We start from the raw sequence: 14332 nt of genomic DNA on the forward strand, positions 1-14332 counted from the left end.
CTGGCTTCCTGGTCTTGCATACAGCAGCAAAGTGGCCCACCCTCTTGCACTTAGTACATTTCCTGCCAAGCGCAGGGCAAGCCTTACTGTCCGCCAGGTGATCTAGCGCTCCGCACCTGAAGCAAGCGAGCGGCTTCCTACCCGCCCCCTTATCATTCGCCCCTCTGTCAGGAGGCTTCTGGGCGGATTTGCTCCTGTCCTGCACATAAAACACATTGGCAGCGTGGCTAGTCTTGGCAAGTTCCTCTGCGGACACCAGAGATCTCTTGATGGCCTTCGCAATGGCCACCACCTCCTGAAGCGTAGGATCGCGGCATGTCAGTAATCGTTCCTGCACTTTCTTGGAGTGGCAGTAGAACACCACCTGGTCTCTGATGTAAGTGTCCGTCATGCCCGCAAATTCACAGTCTTGGGCCAGAACGCGCAAGCAGGCAAAGTATTCCTCAATAGACTCCCCCTCTTCCTGCTTCCTCAGCGCGAACTTGTGGCGCCCCACCATGATGTTGGTCTCTTCAGCATACTGCAGCTCCAACCTCCTCACCGCCTCCTGGAACGCGTTGAGCTGAGCGGTAACACCAGGCGGATTCACGAACACAGGCAAACTGTCGAAGACCTCTTGCCCAGCCTTCCCCAGCAGTCCGAACAGCAGCGCCTTCTTCCGCTCTGCCGAGTACCCCGTGCCATCAATGGAAACAATATAGTTCTCGAAAGTCCTCAACCAGCTTTTCCGCTTCATGCATGGCTTGCCGGGAACCTCCAAGAAGAGAGGCGGGACACAGATGTTGCCTCCGTGCGCCATTTTGAGCACGCCCGGAACACGTGGCGCGGACGGCAGGCTCACCCACGCAGCGGCAGGACCCAAGGCCTTGACAGACGTAAGCACGAGGAATGAGGATCAAGCAAGGCGCAGACACCACCAGGCGAGACCCCACAGCAACAGAAAGTACCTGGCACTCAGGGCCGGAGACAGCAGCAACAGGCAGAAGCACGAGGCAAGGAGGCAGGCGAGACAGGCAGCAAAGCAGGCACTAGATGCAGCAGGGACGGACTTCAGCAGCAGACGCCCACGTGGGAGGACTCCGCTTCACTCGGCAAGAACAGCAGGGCATGGAGAGACACTCGTGGGCCCAGCTTGCAGAACCCTCGTCGCCATTTGTTGTGCCAGGAATAACAGGAGGGACGCTGGTTGATGGTAATAACAGCGTGTAGGTTTATTACAGTAAACTACAACATGTATGTCCAATTTTATGGCCCACGAGGAGCGGCGATGTCCGCTCGCCGCCAACGCTCTCCGTCGAGTTTCTCCACCCCCCTCCGCGTCACGGAGCCGCCCGTCCCGATTGGACGGGGCGTCACGTGACACAGAGGGAACGAGACACTAGACCGTACAACAGCGAGCTATCAGTGCAGTAATGCAAAATATTTTTGACATGTAAATATCAGATCTGACATTAAGAGAACTGCAAGTGTGCCGTGAGGCAGAATGTCCCTGCTGCATGGAGTTCAGGTTTAAAACTGTGTCTGCATATTTGTTGCAAAGGAAAACCTGGACAAACGTTCCATGTTCCTTGTGAAATAGCCCGCAATTACTGTGCAACACTGCAGATGGAAACACATTTTTGTTATAGAAATCTGGTGTAGCAATTGCTATAGCATTATTCATGATAAATTGTACTATTTAATGACAATGTACATTGACAAACGTATATATCGAGTTTTACTATCACACGAAATTTCTATAGAAATGCTGCTATTGTCTGCCTTTCCTTAAACTCATTTGTCAGCTGTCGCTACTGGATCAGTTGTCAACAATGGATTTTGATTATATTGCTTCAAATTCCTTTCTGTCTCAGTAAGCTTGAAGGAAGTGTAAATGACCAGGTTAATTTGCCCCCAGGATTAATGGGCTTTCTGAATGACAGCACCCCCACTACCCCCTCCATGTCTTCCTGATATCAGCTCCGGAAATGGGCTTTCAGCAAAATGAAAAAAAGAGAGGGAAGGAGAAGGAAGCGGTGTGGGGTAGCACAGAGAAGGAAGGAAGACCACAAGGAGAGGGCGATAAGAGGACCTCACTTGGATGGCTACCCTTGGAACGGAATAAAAACATGGGAGAATACTGCATCTGTGGGAGAGGGATGGCAGGAGGAAGAATTGGAAAACACCAATGAATCAACCATCTATGAAAACCAAACTTGTAGAAAACAATTTTGAGATAAAGGGCATTCACTGAATTGGATTTAACAACTAGTGATTGCCAATTGTCTTGGAAATTTTGAGGCCACAAGTTCTACAAGTTAGTTTTTTAGTGATTCCATGCAACCATCATACCCAATAACCAACAGTGGGTCAATTATTCGTCAAATACAATATAACTGCTGAGCAGTGATATTTTTTATAATAAGGCAAGTCTCATCCCCATGATGAATTATATACGTCCTGCAAATGACAATTGTAAGTGTATGTTGTCATCACATTTGCAATCTACATATTATATGTTCGATGTGAACCATGCAGTTGGGGGAAATAGCAGAGTTAAAATCTGAAGCAGCAGAAACGTCGCACAGTGATCGATATCGGATTTAGTATGTCTGAATACTACAACACAGCCATACATGTATATCTGTGCTAGCATAGTTAGATTGGCATGTATATAAACACATCTTTTCTGTTCACATGAATTAATACATATTAACATTAAACTGATATATTTAATGTTAATTCTGAAACACACTGGTATTTCTCAGTTCTGAAGAGCTCGAAGAAGCCACGTACCTGTGTCTCATAGTTATTAAAGTACTTCACATTGTCGCTTTCAGTGGCGATGGCAATGGAGCTTGGGCATCCGTAGCCCATCATCCCCAGGATCGCAGCTTTAACCTGAAACATTCAAGCAGAATTGCAAGACAATATTATACTTAAATTCACATCACACATGGTTTAATTGAAAACCAGGAGAACACGATCAGGGAACGGGAAGGAGAAATGGAAGCATTTTACAGTGCTTGCTGGTAGTCAGGCCAGCGCCTCCGATAGAGAAGTAGGTGTATAACGCAGAGAGTCACCCATCTCATACTCCAACCGCTGAACCACGCAACAGTGCAAGAAAAAGACTGCATAGCACGTTTGTGCACAGATGGAAGAAGTTGGGTTAACTTCGAAACATATCTCAAAAGTAGTACAAATCAGAAAACGTTTGACTATTTGCAAAAAATGTGTCTTCTCATGGTGGACTTTGGCACTCATTTTAAGAGGCTATGGGGGCATAGGTATGAAGCTTTTACGCAGAGCAGCACAGCAAGCCGCCTTGCTGCACTGTGTGAAAGAAAAGGGGAGAAATACGGCATATTTAACATAATACGATGCATTTCTGTCCTTTCCTTTGCTTGCGCTGGCGCCCTTTTGGTTGCTTAGGGCCAATGCAGGCACCCTTGCGTTGGGGTGCAAGGGTGCCTGCGTCGGAGACAGGATCCTTCCTGCACAAAAACAATCCTCTGAGGTGTTTTCCTCTAACATGTGCTGCACAAGTAGGAAACAACAAGGAGAACTAAAGATATTTCTCCTCATTACGCTTCCCCTGCGGAGGCATATTATTATGACCCATTCCCAGGTTTTCCAGAGTTAGAAAATCTGGGAATGCTCCAAAATCCTTTGGTGGCTGCATGGGAACACCCATGCTCCACCCATGGAACGCCTTCCCAGGTCAGAGTAAAGCAAGGCAGTGATTTACTCTGTGTTGCAAAACCCTGGATCCATCAAGTCATGCAGGGCCATGCAAGGTGGCCTTGTCCGGCTTGATAAATCTGACTTAGCTTTTGCATCACCCATGCACCTTCTTGCATGGTGAAAGGGCAAAGCAAGACCTTCATAAATATGCTCCAATGTATTCTCAAATTATTTTGGGAGGTCATGGGGTAGACTGTACAGTTTAGTATCTTGTGGTTGCAGGACAGCTTGTTGTCCTTCCGTAGCATGTGTGCCCCTTAGGTTAGTAGAATTATGGCTTGGAGAGAAGAAGGAAGAGTGATGTAGGGTGGGTAATGCAGCCAAAGCAAATGCCAGTCTGAAGGCCTAGCAAAGGAGTACAACTGTCATAGGAGCATCATGAGCTTATCTGAGGGCTACCATGGAGAACCAAGCACATCCAGGTAGAGCACAAAGCCACTTTGATGTGTGCTAGCAAAAGAAAAGTCTATGAAAGGCTCTGGGGAGATGATGAAGCATGCCCAAGTTCATGAGCTTTCAGCACGAGGTAGGCTGAGTGCTGTAACCCACTACCAGGTCTCCAGTGTTCTGGAGTGGATGCCCTTACCAATTATTTGCATTTCCCTATACTTCCTTTACATCTAGCTTCTCTAACACTCAGGGGCATATTCACAAGGCGCTATCGCTGAATTAACAGCACTTTATCACAGCAAAAGTCATGATAAATTTACCTCTCCATTCACAAGCTGGTGTTAACAGCCCACAGCACCAGTTTACTCGCGATAGCAGCCGCAAAAAACATCACCACAGACAATCCGCGCAACTATCGCTAAGGAGATGCAGAGTGGGCGATCCTGTGCCAAAAGCCGCGACCACACCACACCTCAACATTCTCAACGACCAGACAGATCAGCGATAAAAACACTAAACCAGTGATAAGGTGCGTTAGCACCAAGGAAATCTACACCTGCTCTGACCTGGTGTTAAGTCGGACGGCAGCCAGCACCACAAAAGGGAGACCAGCCCAGGGCCACATCGGAAGTGCAACAGATGTCAAGGAGCCACTCATCATGTGGCCAGGACACCCAAGACAGCCACAACACCCACCCACACCACCACAGGACACGACCCCACACCCAGAACACCCCCCCGGACAACCACAGAGGCAGCGCAGACAAAGACAGCGGACCCCCAGGAAACGCACCAGCCTCACAGACCCAATATCTGATAATGTCACTGTTAGACCTGTCAGCCCTAGGGTGGTCTTACCCCGTTTTTTTGCCCTTGTTGCCTCATTTTTGCCACCATTTTTGTTTGTTGGCCCTAGGTCTCTGGGCGCCTTACCATTGCTAAACAGTGCTGAGGTGCAGGTGCACTCTCCTAACAACATGGCTGCCACAGGCCCCTGCTACTGCAGAGTGGCCATTGCATACACGCACTAGTGGTTAGGAGCAGGCTGGGACATCTTGATACAGTATCTTTACCATCCCGCCTTTTTGTTCCATAGACAGTTATGTGGAAGCTCCTGGAACCTTCCAGCCCTGGGAGGGATTATGCTTTGCCGCCTTTACAGGAGGGTCACCTGATCTGGGGGTATAAGAGGAAAGGAGGGAAACTGAACTAGTCAGTTGGGGCACCACTGGACCTGGGGGAACCTCTGCCGGAGCATAGGCGGTTGGGTCTAGGGAAGGAACCTACACTACTGGGACTGACTGAGTCTAGGCCGTGCTGTACCCAAGTTATATGAGGGACTCTGCCTGCCTGCTGATCTTGCCTGGTGAGGGGGCAACCCAGGGGACCATCTCCAGTGTGCTGCAGGGACCCACCCTGCCTCTGATGCCTGCCAACCCAGACCCCTCCTCCCCCTCATAAGCCTGCCAGGGGGACCTGCCATCTTCTTTCCCCTCTAAGATAAGTGCTGCCCTGGAAACATGGACTGTCGATGAGAACCCTAAAGGACCTACAGGTAAAGTGCTGTGTCCACCTAGCGCTGTGCTGCCAGAACTGTGCCCTGGGAAATAAGTGGCCTGCTGTTGAGCATTGAGTCGCCTCTCAGTACTACCTCACTGCCCCATCGCTAAGCTGTCGCTGTGTTTCTCCCTGTAAGCACGTTCTGCTCCAAGCACTGTGTTAACTCTTAGCGCTAAGTCATTATAGAATTCTTGAACTGTTGGGCCCTTGCGTGTGGTGACCTCCCCACACCGTTGTCACCGAGCGCTGCAAGCCCTATTCACCGCCACGGCCCGGGGACCTGCAACCTAGAGCTGTGGGAGTGGTAGCTCACCGCCGCGGGCCCCCGCTCCGCTAAAGGGGAAGTACTGCACCCACCTTCACCCCTGCGGCCCAGGACCCACATACTGGCGCCGTGCAGCTGGGAGAGCTCACCGGGTGAAGTCCGCCGTCGCGACCCCAGCGCCCCCTGCCCCCAGCACTGCATTGCTGGAGATCCGCCGCCGCGGCGCCCGAAGCTCGGGAGGGCCATCCGGCAGCGTGGGAGGGCGCGCTAGGCCCGGGGAGTGACGTCAGCCGTTCCTCGTGGAAGGCGCGGCCCCATTGGTCCTGGTGGCCGCGCTCTCGCAGAGCTGACAGCCGGTTGGCTCCCGGGTCGAGGGAGAGCCCAGAGCCGCCACGGACATCGTCACGGGGGCTCCGAAGACAGCGGGAGCCCCCAACCTGCCCCCAGGCCGGGACAGAGCTGCGAAGCCCTCCTTGGAGGCCGAGCCCACAGGTAACACCCCCCAGAAGTGGCCCAACCTCGGAGGGGACGGAGGGGCTGCCGAGGAGCAACGCGCGAACCGCGTGGCAGCCCCGGGACCGCCCCTCACCTCCCAGGAACCACAACCAGGCCTCGGGCCCCCCAGGTAACACCGTATTTTCCTACTGCTGGGCTAAAGGGAATATCAGACTGCCCAAGAGATAAGTGTAGTAGGGACAATTCCCGTGCTGGTCATGTAAATGAGTTAACTGATACCTGGAAATCACCTACAATGGTCATTTAAATGAAGTAACTGTTACCCTGGAAATTACCTGCGATTACCTGTTGAACTACTGGAATGAATTTACACCGGTTTTGAACCAAAATTAATTCTAAGTTGCCCTGAGATTTCCTGCACTATTCCCCTAAATGAAGTTGCGCCCGTGTTGGGGCTAGAATGAACTGCTTGTGGCCAAAAGGTTAATGGTGCTGTTCACTTGAATGAATTTATGCCTGTTTGATCTAAATGAATTAATTGTTGCCCTGCCATTCGCTGATTCACGTATCTGAATGAATTGTTTGTTGCTCTATGATTATCTGATGGAACTACCCGAATGAATTTACTGCTGCCTTGCAAAGTATCCATATCACTCCTGAAATGCACTGGTTGGTAATGACACAAGATAGATAAAAGATCTTGTTTTTATCAAACCACTTGGTGTCGTGTCCTTCATTGTGTGCGCATGGCTGAATCCGTGTGAGTGTGTGCTGCACAACTGCTTTACACATTGCCTTCGGGTGCCTTCCTACCTCGCGCCAAGCTACCACATCGGAATTGGTTACCCCAGTTCTAACAGTCACCGTCCACTAAAGGCTGAAAGGGACAACCATCCTACAGATCCTGACCATCATCGCCTAACAGGCCTACGGCACCAACATAGTGGATAACCAACATCCCACCACACACCAAGCTGCTGGATTGGCTGCACTTGTTGGCCCCTGGCACCCCCAAACGACACCCGCCAGAGTCGGAGGAGTCTCACAGCCAGCCACATCCAAGTACGCCACACCTGTCCTGGACATCACCATCACCCTGGTACCCCAGTCCCCATATGTCCAACACAATGCGCAGGATTCGCTGGAGACCAAGCAAGGACCATACGCCATAGCAGGATGCATGCATGTGTTGGGGGCAATCCACAGCACACATGTCCCACCTGTGCCACCTGGTGATGCAGCACACAATCACCGTGACAGGAAGCACACGTCTCACAACAATGTGCAGGCAACAACAGAACACCGTGGAACCTCCAACAATGTTGCCTCCAAATACCCAGCCACTGTGCACGATTCCTTCACCCTCCAACAGTCCATCAGCAACCAGCCTACCCAGGATGGCAACAATGGAAATGCACAGCCCCATGGCAAGTTTTAAATGGACACCCTTCTCACCTCAACTCCACAACCATGCAACTCACAACTCTGGCAAAGCACACGTCACAAAATCTAAACCAACATACACAAAACATGACCACACACTTGACAGAACAACTCACAATGGTTACCTGGCCAAACCGTGAACATGAGCCATCAACGGCATAGCACCTCAGCCACACAACATCGTAATTTGGGGAGAGGTGGCAACCAGGCATGTGTGAAGGATGCAGTAGAACCATGATTGGGAAAGTACACAATGCCAAGAGTGGCAGAGATGTGCTGAACAGAACGCAGTATGCAGAACACAACCATATCCATGGTGACACACACCTCTGGTGTATGGAGTTTTGTGGACAGTGGACGCAGCCATTTCACTCCAGCCTGTGAGGGATCTTGCGGAAATGTTGCCTGTTACGCCCCCCCACGTGTGACCGGAGTGGGATGGCCCGTGGTACGCCATGCCAGCATAGGGGTGTGAATGAAAAGCACCTAGTCCTGGGCGTGGTCCTCTTCCAGAAAGTACATCTCTGCCAGGGTGGCGCCTCTCACCCCGCCATGAGGCTGACGCCGTCCTCATGAGTGGAGTTGCCTGCGATGCCGTGTGCCTGCCAGACCCCGGCACGCTGTACCACAAACCCGTCAGGGCATATGGCATATGTCAAGGAGGGCCCACAACGTGCCAGCGCCAGCTCCAAGCCCGCGGGCTGGGACCTTGGCAGCCTCCTCAGTCCATCACAGCCTCCATGACACAGGCCCGCTTTAGTCCTTTCTCGTTGACGTACTCTACTGCCGCCTTCGGACTACTCTTCGGCCCAGTTGGTGACATGTGCGAAAATGTGTCCAGATTCATGAATGGCAGTGACCCCAAATCCGGGCCAGCGGCCACAGCACCAGACCCACCCCGATCAGCGAGGCATAGTTCCATATGATCTACTAGCGACACGTGGTGCCACTAACCCTGTTCAATGCCAGCCTGCGACACGTGGTGCCACTAACACTGTTCAACGCCAACCTGCAACACGTGGTGCCATTAACCCTGTTCCACGCCAGCCTGCGACACGTGGATGAGGGACCAGGACTACCTTGCGGGCCTGTAAGTCCCACATCGGCAGAGTCCACATCATTGGTCACACAGAGAGGAGTAAGGGGAAGATGCGGCTCAGTCCGGACGAAAGATGGGTCACAGTCACAGAGGTGAGTGAACACGTGGTGCCACTGAACCGGAACTACGCAGGCCGGTGGGGCCATCTGACCTATACCTGCAACACTCGGTGAATGGCCTGTGCTGACCGCTGCCTCCGGCCTACATTCCGGTCCAGTAGGTCACAGACCCTTCATTTTGCATTGGCTGAGTTCATATCAGTATACTGGCATCATCGCAGACTGCATCCCCTCTCATCCCCAGTGCCACTAAGTATGTTCCCCGACAATCATGGACACACTCGGTTCTAACTTGGTGGTGTCTGAGTCTATGGACCAGGGGGCAGTTTTCATCCCCATGTAGCTGATGCCGAATTGGTGTTGGCAATGAGGCTGTCGCATTCCACTCCTCTATTTGCTGCTTCCGGATAAAATAATACCTTTTGGCGTCATGCCCTGGAGGACACCTTCCACTGTCCCACGATACCCTCCGCAACATATACCTGGGACATTGATGGTGACTCGCACAGGTCACATGGCCCATCTGACTGCACCACAAGTCACCGTGGCTGGGTGCCTGTGCCGGCCGCTGTGCATCCGGGGCCACTAACTCTGTCCTGGTCAGGTCCAGGACCCCTTCTTCTGAGAAATTGGATGGCCCCTGAAGCGTTGGCCCGGGGGTCATCAACACCATTTCTCTCTGGCCCTGCGCTGTACGCAGCCTCCGGGCCCAAGAGCATTCCAGAAGGGCTCACACACAAAATCGAGTCCAGACCGGCCCGGATGTGGCATCACCACAGGAGGCACCCACCACCACCGCAAGGAAAACCTCTAACAGCCATCGGCCACAGTCGACATGGTGGTAATGACAGACTTACGGAGTTGCTCAGACCTGTCGTGGATGCAGTCATCGGTCTGATACCCTGCTCAGCACTTCAGGTGCCAGCCATTGTCCGTTACTGCTTGACATTTGTGCTGTGGAGAGGTTGCGCTGCAATGTCACCTCATGCAGTGGGGAAGGACTGGGACTGTGATGAGGAAGATATTTCAAGTGTGTGTACGGGAGATGGCACAGACAATGGGAGGGCAGGAGGCAACATCTCCAAGGCAGGAATGCAGACTGGAGGAGGTAGTCGAGCCACACAGCCAGAACAATTCCTGGGTATTGTGCTGTGGACTGCGGACGCAACAGTCACCTGAGGCAGTGTGGGAGACCTGGGACATTAATGAGGAAGTTGATGCAGATGTACTACACCCCACTGCATCTGCATCAGGACTAACACGAAGGGACACAAACCTAGCATTTCCTTCACATGAGCACGCTCATCTCTAGTGCCCCTACCTCGGTGCACTGCAACTCACGGAACCTCCTGACTGAATTCTGGGTGACCTCTGTCTTTACTCCAGCTTCCTCCATGTTGCTATGCAATTGACTCTGTTCTGCATGTGTTTGTGTTTCCGTTGCACTGGTGTCCAATGTCCAAGTTGTTGCCAGCACCAAGCATTCTGTGCGGGCTGACTTACACTCACCCCACACACATCCAGCACAGGCGTCACTGTACATGTGGCCCTGCCAATAAAGGGGCCGGGCGCACGTGCCCGTATCCAGTTCTACATTACGTCTACGTGTGTCCCTGTGGTCTTGGATGCATGAGGGCCCTGGGCCCTAGGACATTACATTGTGCTGTGTACATCGGATGCAGACATGTCACCACAGGCAGCGGTTTGGACCTTAGAAATGTGGCTATGTCGTCACCCACTCAAATAGTAAGGGGAGTGTCTAGGGCCGTTGTACACAGAGCCAACATGGCTGTGTGACTGCTATTTGTGCACCCCTGGGCATGGTTCTGTACTATGAATGTGCATCTGCATGAGTCTCTATGGCAGTGTGGGTCTCCTCTGTGGGGTGTGGGTGGTCCCTGAAGGTGATAGACACCTACGTATGTGCTCTGGTTAGCATTCAAAGTGTTTGGCCCCCACCCACTCCTGTTGGGCCTCCTCCTTTTGGCATGCAGAGACATGGTATTGGGGTGCCATGTGTAGGTGGGTGAAGTGTTGTGTGCCAGCTGTGCTTGTGGGTGCTTCCTGCTGTGTGTTCTGTGGCTGGGTCTTTGTTCTCCTCTGAGTGGCTTGGCCTCCCGGGTCCTGGTGGTGGGTTGCATTGGATATCCATGGGCTGTTGTAGGGCATCGGTCTCGAAGGTTTGGTGGTCCACTCTGGCAGCGCAGAAGTGTTGTCCAGTCCCCCCAGTCCCTGTTCATTGCACTCCCTGTTGATGTTGTGTCAGGTCCTCTCAAGCTGTGTCCGTACTCCCTGCTCCTTGCACAGTCTCCACATTGATGACTGTGGCCTGGGTTTCCTCCAGCTCCTCCTGTGGTGCTGCACTGCCACCTCCTGTCGCCGTTGCTGCCTTCCTGTTGGCAGCGGGTTTGTGCCTGGTTTAGGTAGTCACGTGATGCTGGCGCCTATTGGCCTCCTGGATTGTCCTCCTCGGCACTCCTTCTGCTATCCAGGTGGTCTGCTAGTGGGTCAGCTGCTGGTAGGGTTCTGTCCCCTCCAGTGACGCTGGTCATGTTTTCCTGCGGTCTGCACCCCATCTTCCTCTCCCTCTTCTCCTTGACCTCCCCTGGTCCCGTTGTTCCTTGCTGGTAGTCGGTGGGGGTTGTGGGGTTCGGGTTGGCACCTGTGCTGTGTAAGGGCGCATCCATGTTGCTACGCACTTTGGATAGTTTTTGGTGTATATTTTTTGTGGTTTTTATAGTGCATTGTTCTGACAGATGCATGCGATTTGCAGGCCTGTGACTGGTTTTCGCTACTTTTTGAACTGCGGTTGGCCTCATCGCATGTTTTGTAGCGTGGCATTGATTTTGACACGGACATTTTGCGCATTATCTGTTGACTATCGCATGGTACCCTTGTTGAGAATCCCACGTTGTCACATGGTTATTTTTCCGCGATAGGCTGCGATATTGAAAGTTGTGTTCTGCTACCCTTGCGGTAGTTATCACACGTTCTTGTGAATCTATCCCTCAGTCTTTGACCTATCACTGTGTTAGGTTTGCTATCTACTGGGCCTCAGTAGTGTCCTCTGAGCTGCAATCTTTCATTACGTAAATCTTGCCCAACTTACCCTAGTCTTCTAATAACCTAGGGTTTACACAAAAGGAAGAAATCGCTAGCCCTGCTTTCACATGAACAGTAATGGCTGCAGGGACAACAATAACAACTTAAAAAAGTTATGAGAACCCAACAAAAATCACAGATTTTTTTTAAAGTGGGGCAATTAGTTTTTAATGTGAGCTGTATTTTTGGTCTAGAGGAAGTATTTTAATCCAGGAATACAAATCCCAATACCACACAGGCTATAAGGAAGATGTAATCTTTGGTGTGCCAACTAGCCGATGGCGAGGGGTGGTTAGATGCCAATAAGGGAGGGAGAAGAACAAACTCATATATTTCCACCCTGGCCCGAAATCAGGCACTTTTATGATACAAGAAGAAAAGCTGTGCCCACTACTCCTCAGGCTTTGGATAATCCAAGGAGTAGAATAAGCAATTTCCAATGTCACACCCAAGAAAGTAAATGAAGAAATATTTACACCTCTCAAATAAATAAATGTTTACACCAATCCTAAAGGAAAATCAATAAAGGATCTGTAATCTACTAGCAGAAATTAAGACGACCATGTCAGGATTCCTATTTTTGGAGGTGGAGGTGGAGCTCTGTTCAGCTTCTTTTTTTCTGGCTCCTAGAGATATACAGACTCATTCATACTTGCTTCATCAACTTCTTGTGCTCACAGCTCTGATTAACTCCACATTTTCTGGTTTCCCTATTACCCTTCTTGTACCTGCTGGCTTACATAGTATTTCTCTCTCCAAGTTCAGATGTTTCCTCAATTGGTTGTTTCCCGAGTCGTTGCAATTCATGTATTCCTTACACCTGGATTTCTCCCAGCACTTGTGCTTTTCCCTTGAGCTTTTGAGCTCAGTGTGCAGTGACTGGCATCAGTCTTTCTTGCCGAGGCTCCATTCTCTCTAGTTATTCTGCTTTCAGGCTTGATTGTAGATTATTTGTCTCTTGGTCTTAATTATTACTTTTTACTTTCTATTTTGTTACTTTGGTTTATCAGTCACTTGTTGTTATAGCTTCTCTATCGCTTTGTATGCCATTGTCTTTAGTTCTGCCTGCACACCCCCTGTCCTGCCCTGTTTGTTGTAAAGATTCCTAGGTATAGGCTTGGCTTCTAGTGGCCCTTGCTCTGTGTGGACTGTTCTAGTCCTGTTCTTCCTGTTAGTACATCTAGTCTTGATTTTGCAGCAGAGTTCCGGATAGCCCATTCCAAAAAGAGGTCAAGTGTTCCTAAAGATTCTAGTTAAGTTACTTCCCCAAAAGGCAAATAGCTAAGTTTCAATAATGTCCATTGGACATTGTAGCACAAAAGGTACTGACTTACCAATGAAGTCCTAGAAACAGGTACTGGTCCTTTTTAGTATCATAAAGTATATTTAGAGGAAGGCTTGAGACATGCAAAACAGTCAATCCCAATGCAGACTGATTCAAGTAGCCCCAATGCAACAGTCAACTGCACTAGTTTTAGTGGTGGAAAATGTATGGCTTCAATTCTGTATAACAAAAGTTAATGATATCGGTCAATGGTAAGACCAGATTTTAGAAAAGAGGGATGAGTTCATGAACAGAGACTTCCAGTAGAGCCTCTGCTCAAAGAAAAATTAAACAGACGCCCATTGATTTGCCAAAACAAAAATCAAGTGTAAATTCTTCAAACATTAAGCGTCCTGCGGATATGATGGTCACAGAGAAGGTGCGAAGCGACTTGTTACTGAATCACAATTTTGGGTCTCACATCGTACGTACATACCAATTTGTGATTTCCAAATTGTGATTCGCATGGATTCGGCATTAGGTAGTTAAAAAAAAATGTGTTCATACATGTGGCCCAGAGTCTCTAAGGACCCCGACATTGGTAAGCATGAACTAACAAGACACGGTGGCCTCCATTTCATATAGTTTTAGAAATGTTAACATGCTTGCTTTCGAATTATAAAAAGTCAATGTAAATGCTTCATTTACAAGTCAAAGCATCAGTGGTTTCCTCTGGACAAATGTATCCTTTGGTTATGATACACACACCTTACAGTTTGTTTTTAGGTTTGCCTGATATTTGTTATTGCTTCTGTGTCTTTCTGAAATCAGTCATTCGGGCAAGAAAAACTATGATAGGGTAACTGCTCTTTGATCTTTGTATTGTTTTATAATTTCTAATGCAATTTTTTGCTGAATGTAGGTTTGAGAAAGTCTTGAACATATGCATGAATTTATTGTATTGGATT

The 14332-nt window shown here is 50.0% G+C and overlaps 1 protein-coding gene across 1 annotated transcript in view; it reads right to left on the reverse strand.

Annotated features, from left to right (window-relative positions):
• LOC146830898 (fibrocystin-L-like) overlaps positions 1-14332 on the reverse strand; it is a 1500901-nt gene that overhangs the window by 930876 nt on the left and 555693 nt on the right. The window contains exon 20 of the mRNA XM_085605087.1: positions 2776-2880. Coding sequence (XP_085461213.1) covers positions 2776-2880 — 105 coding nt within the window. The remainder of the gene's footprint in view (positions 1-2775; positions 2881-14332) is intronic.

The sequence above is a fragment of the Triturus cristatus genome, chromosome 5_1 (assembly GCF_964204655.1).
Source record: "Triturus cristatus chromosome 5_1, aTriCri1.1, whole genome shotgun sequence".
NCBI lineage: Eukaryota > Metazoa > Chordata > Amphibia > Caudata > Salamandridae > Triturus > Triturus cristatus.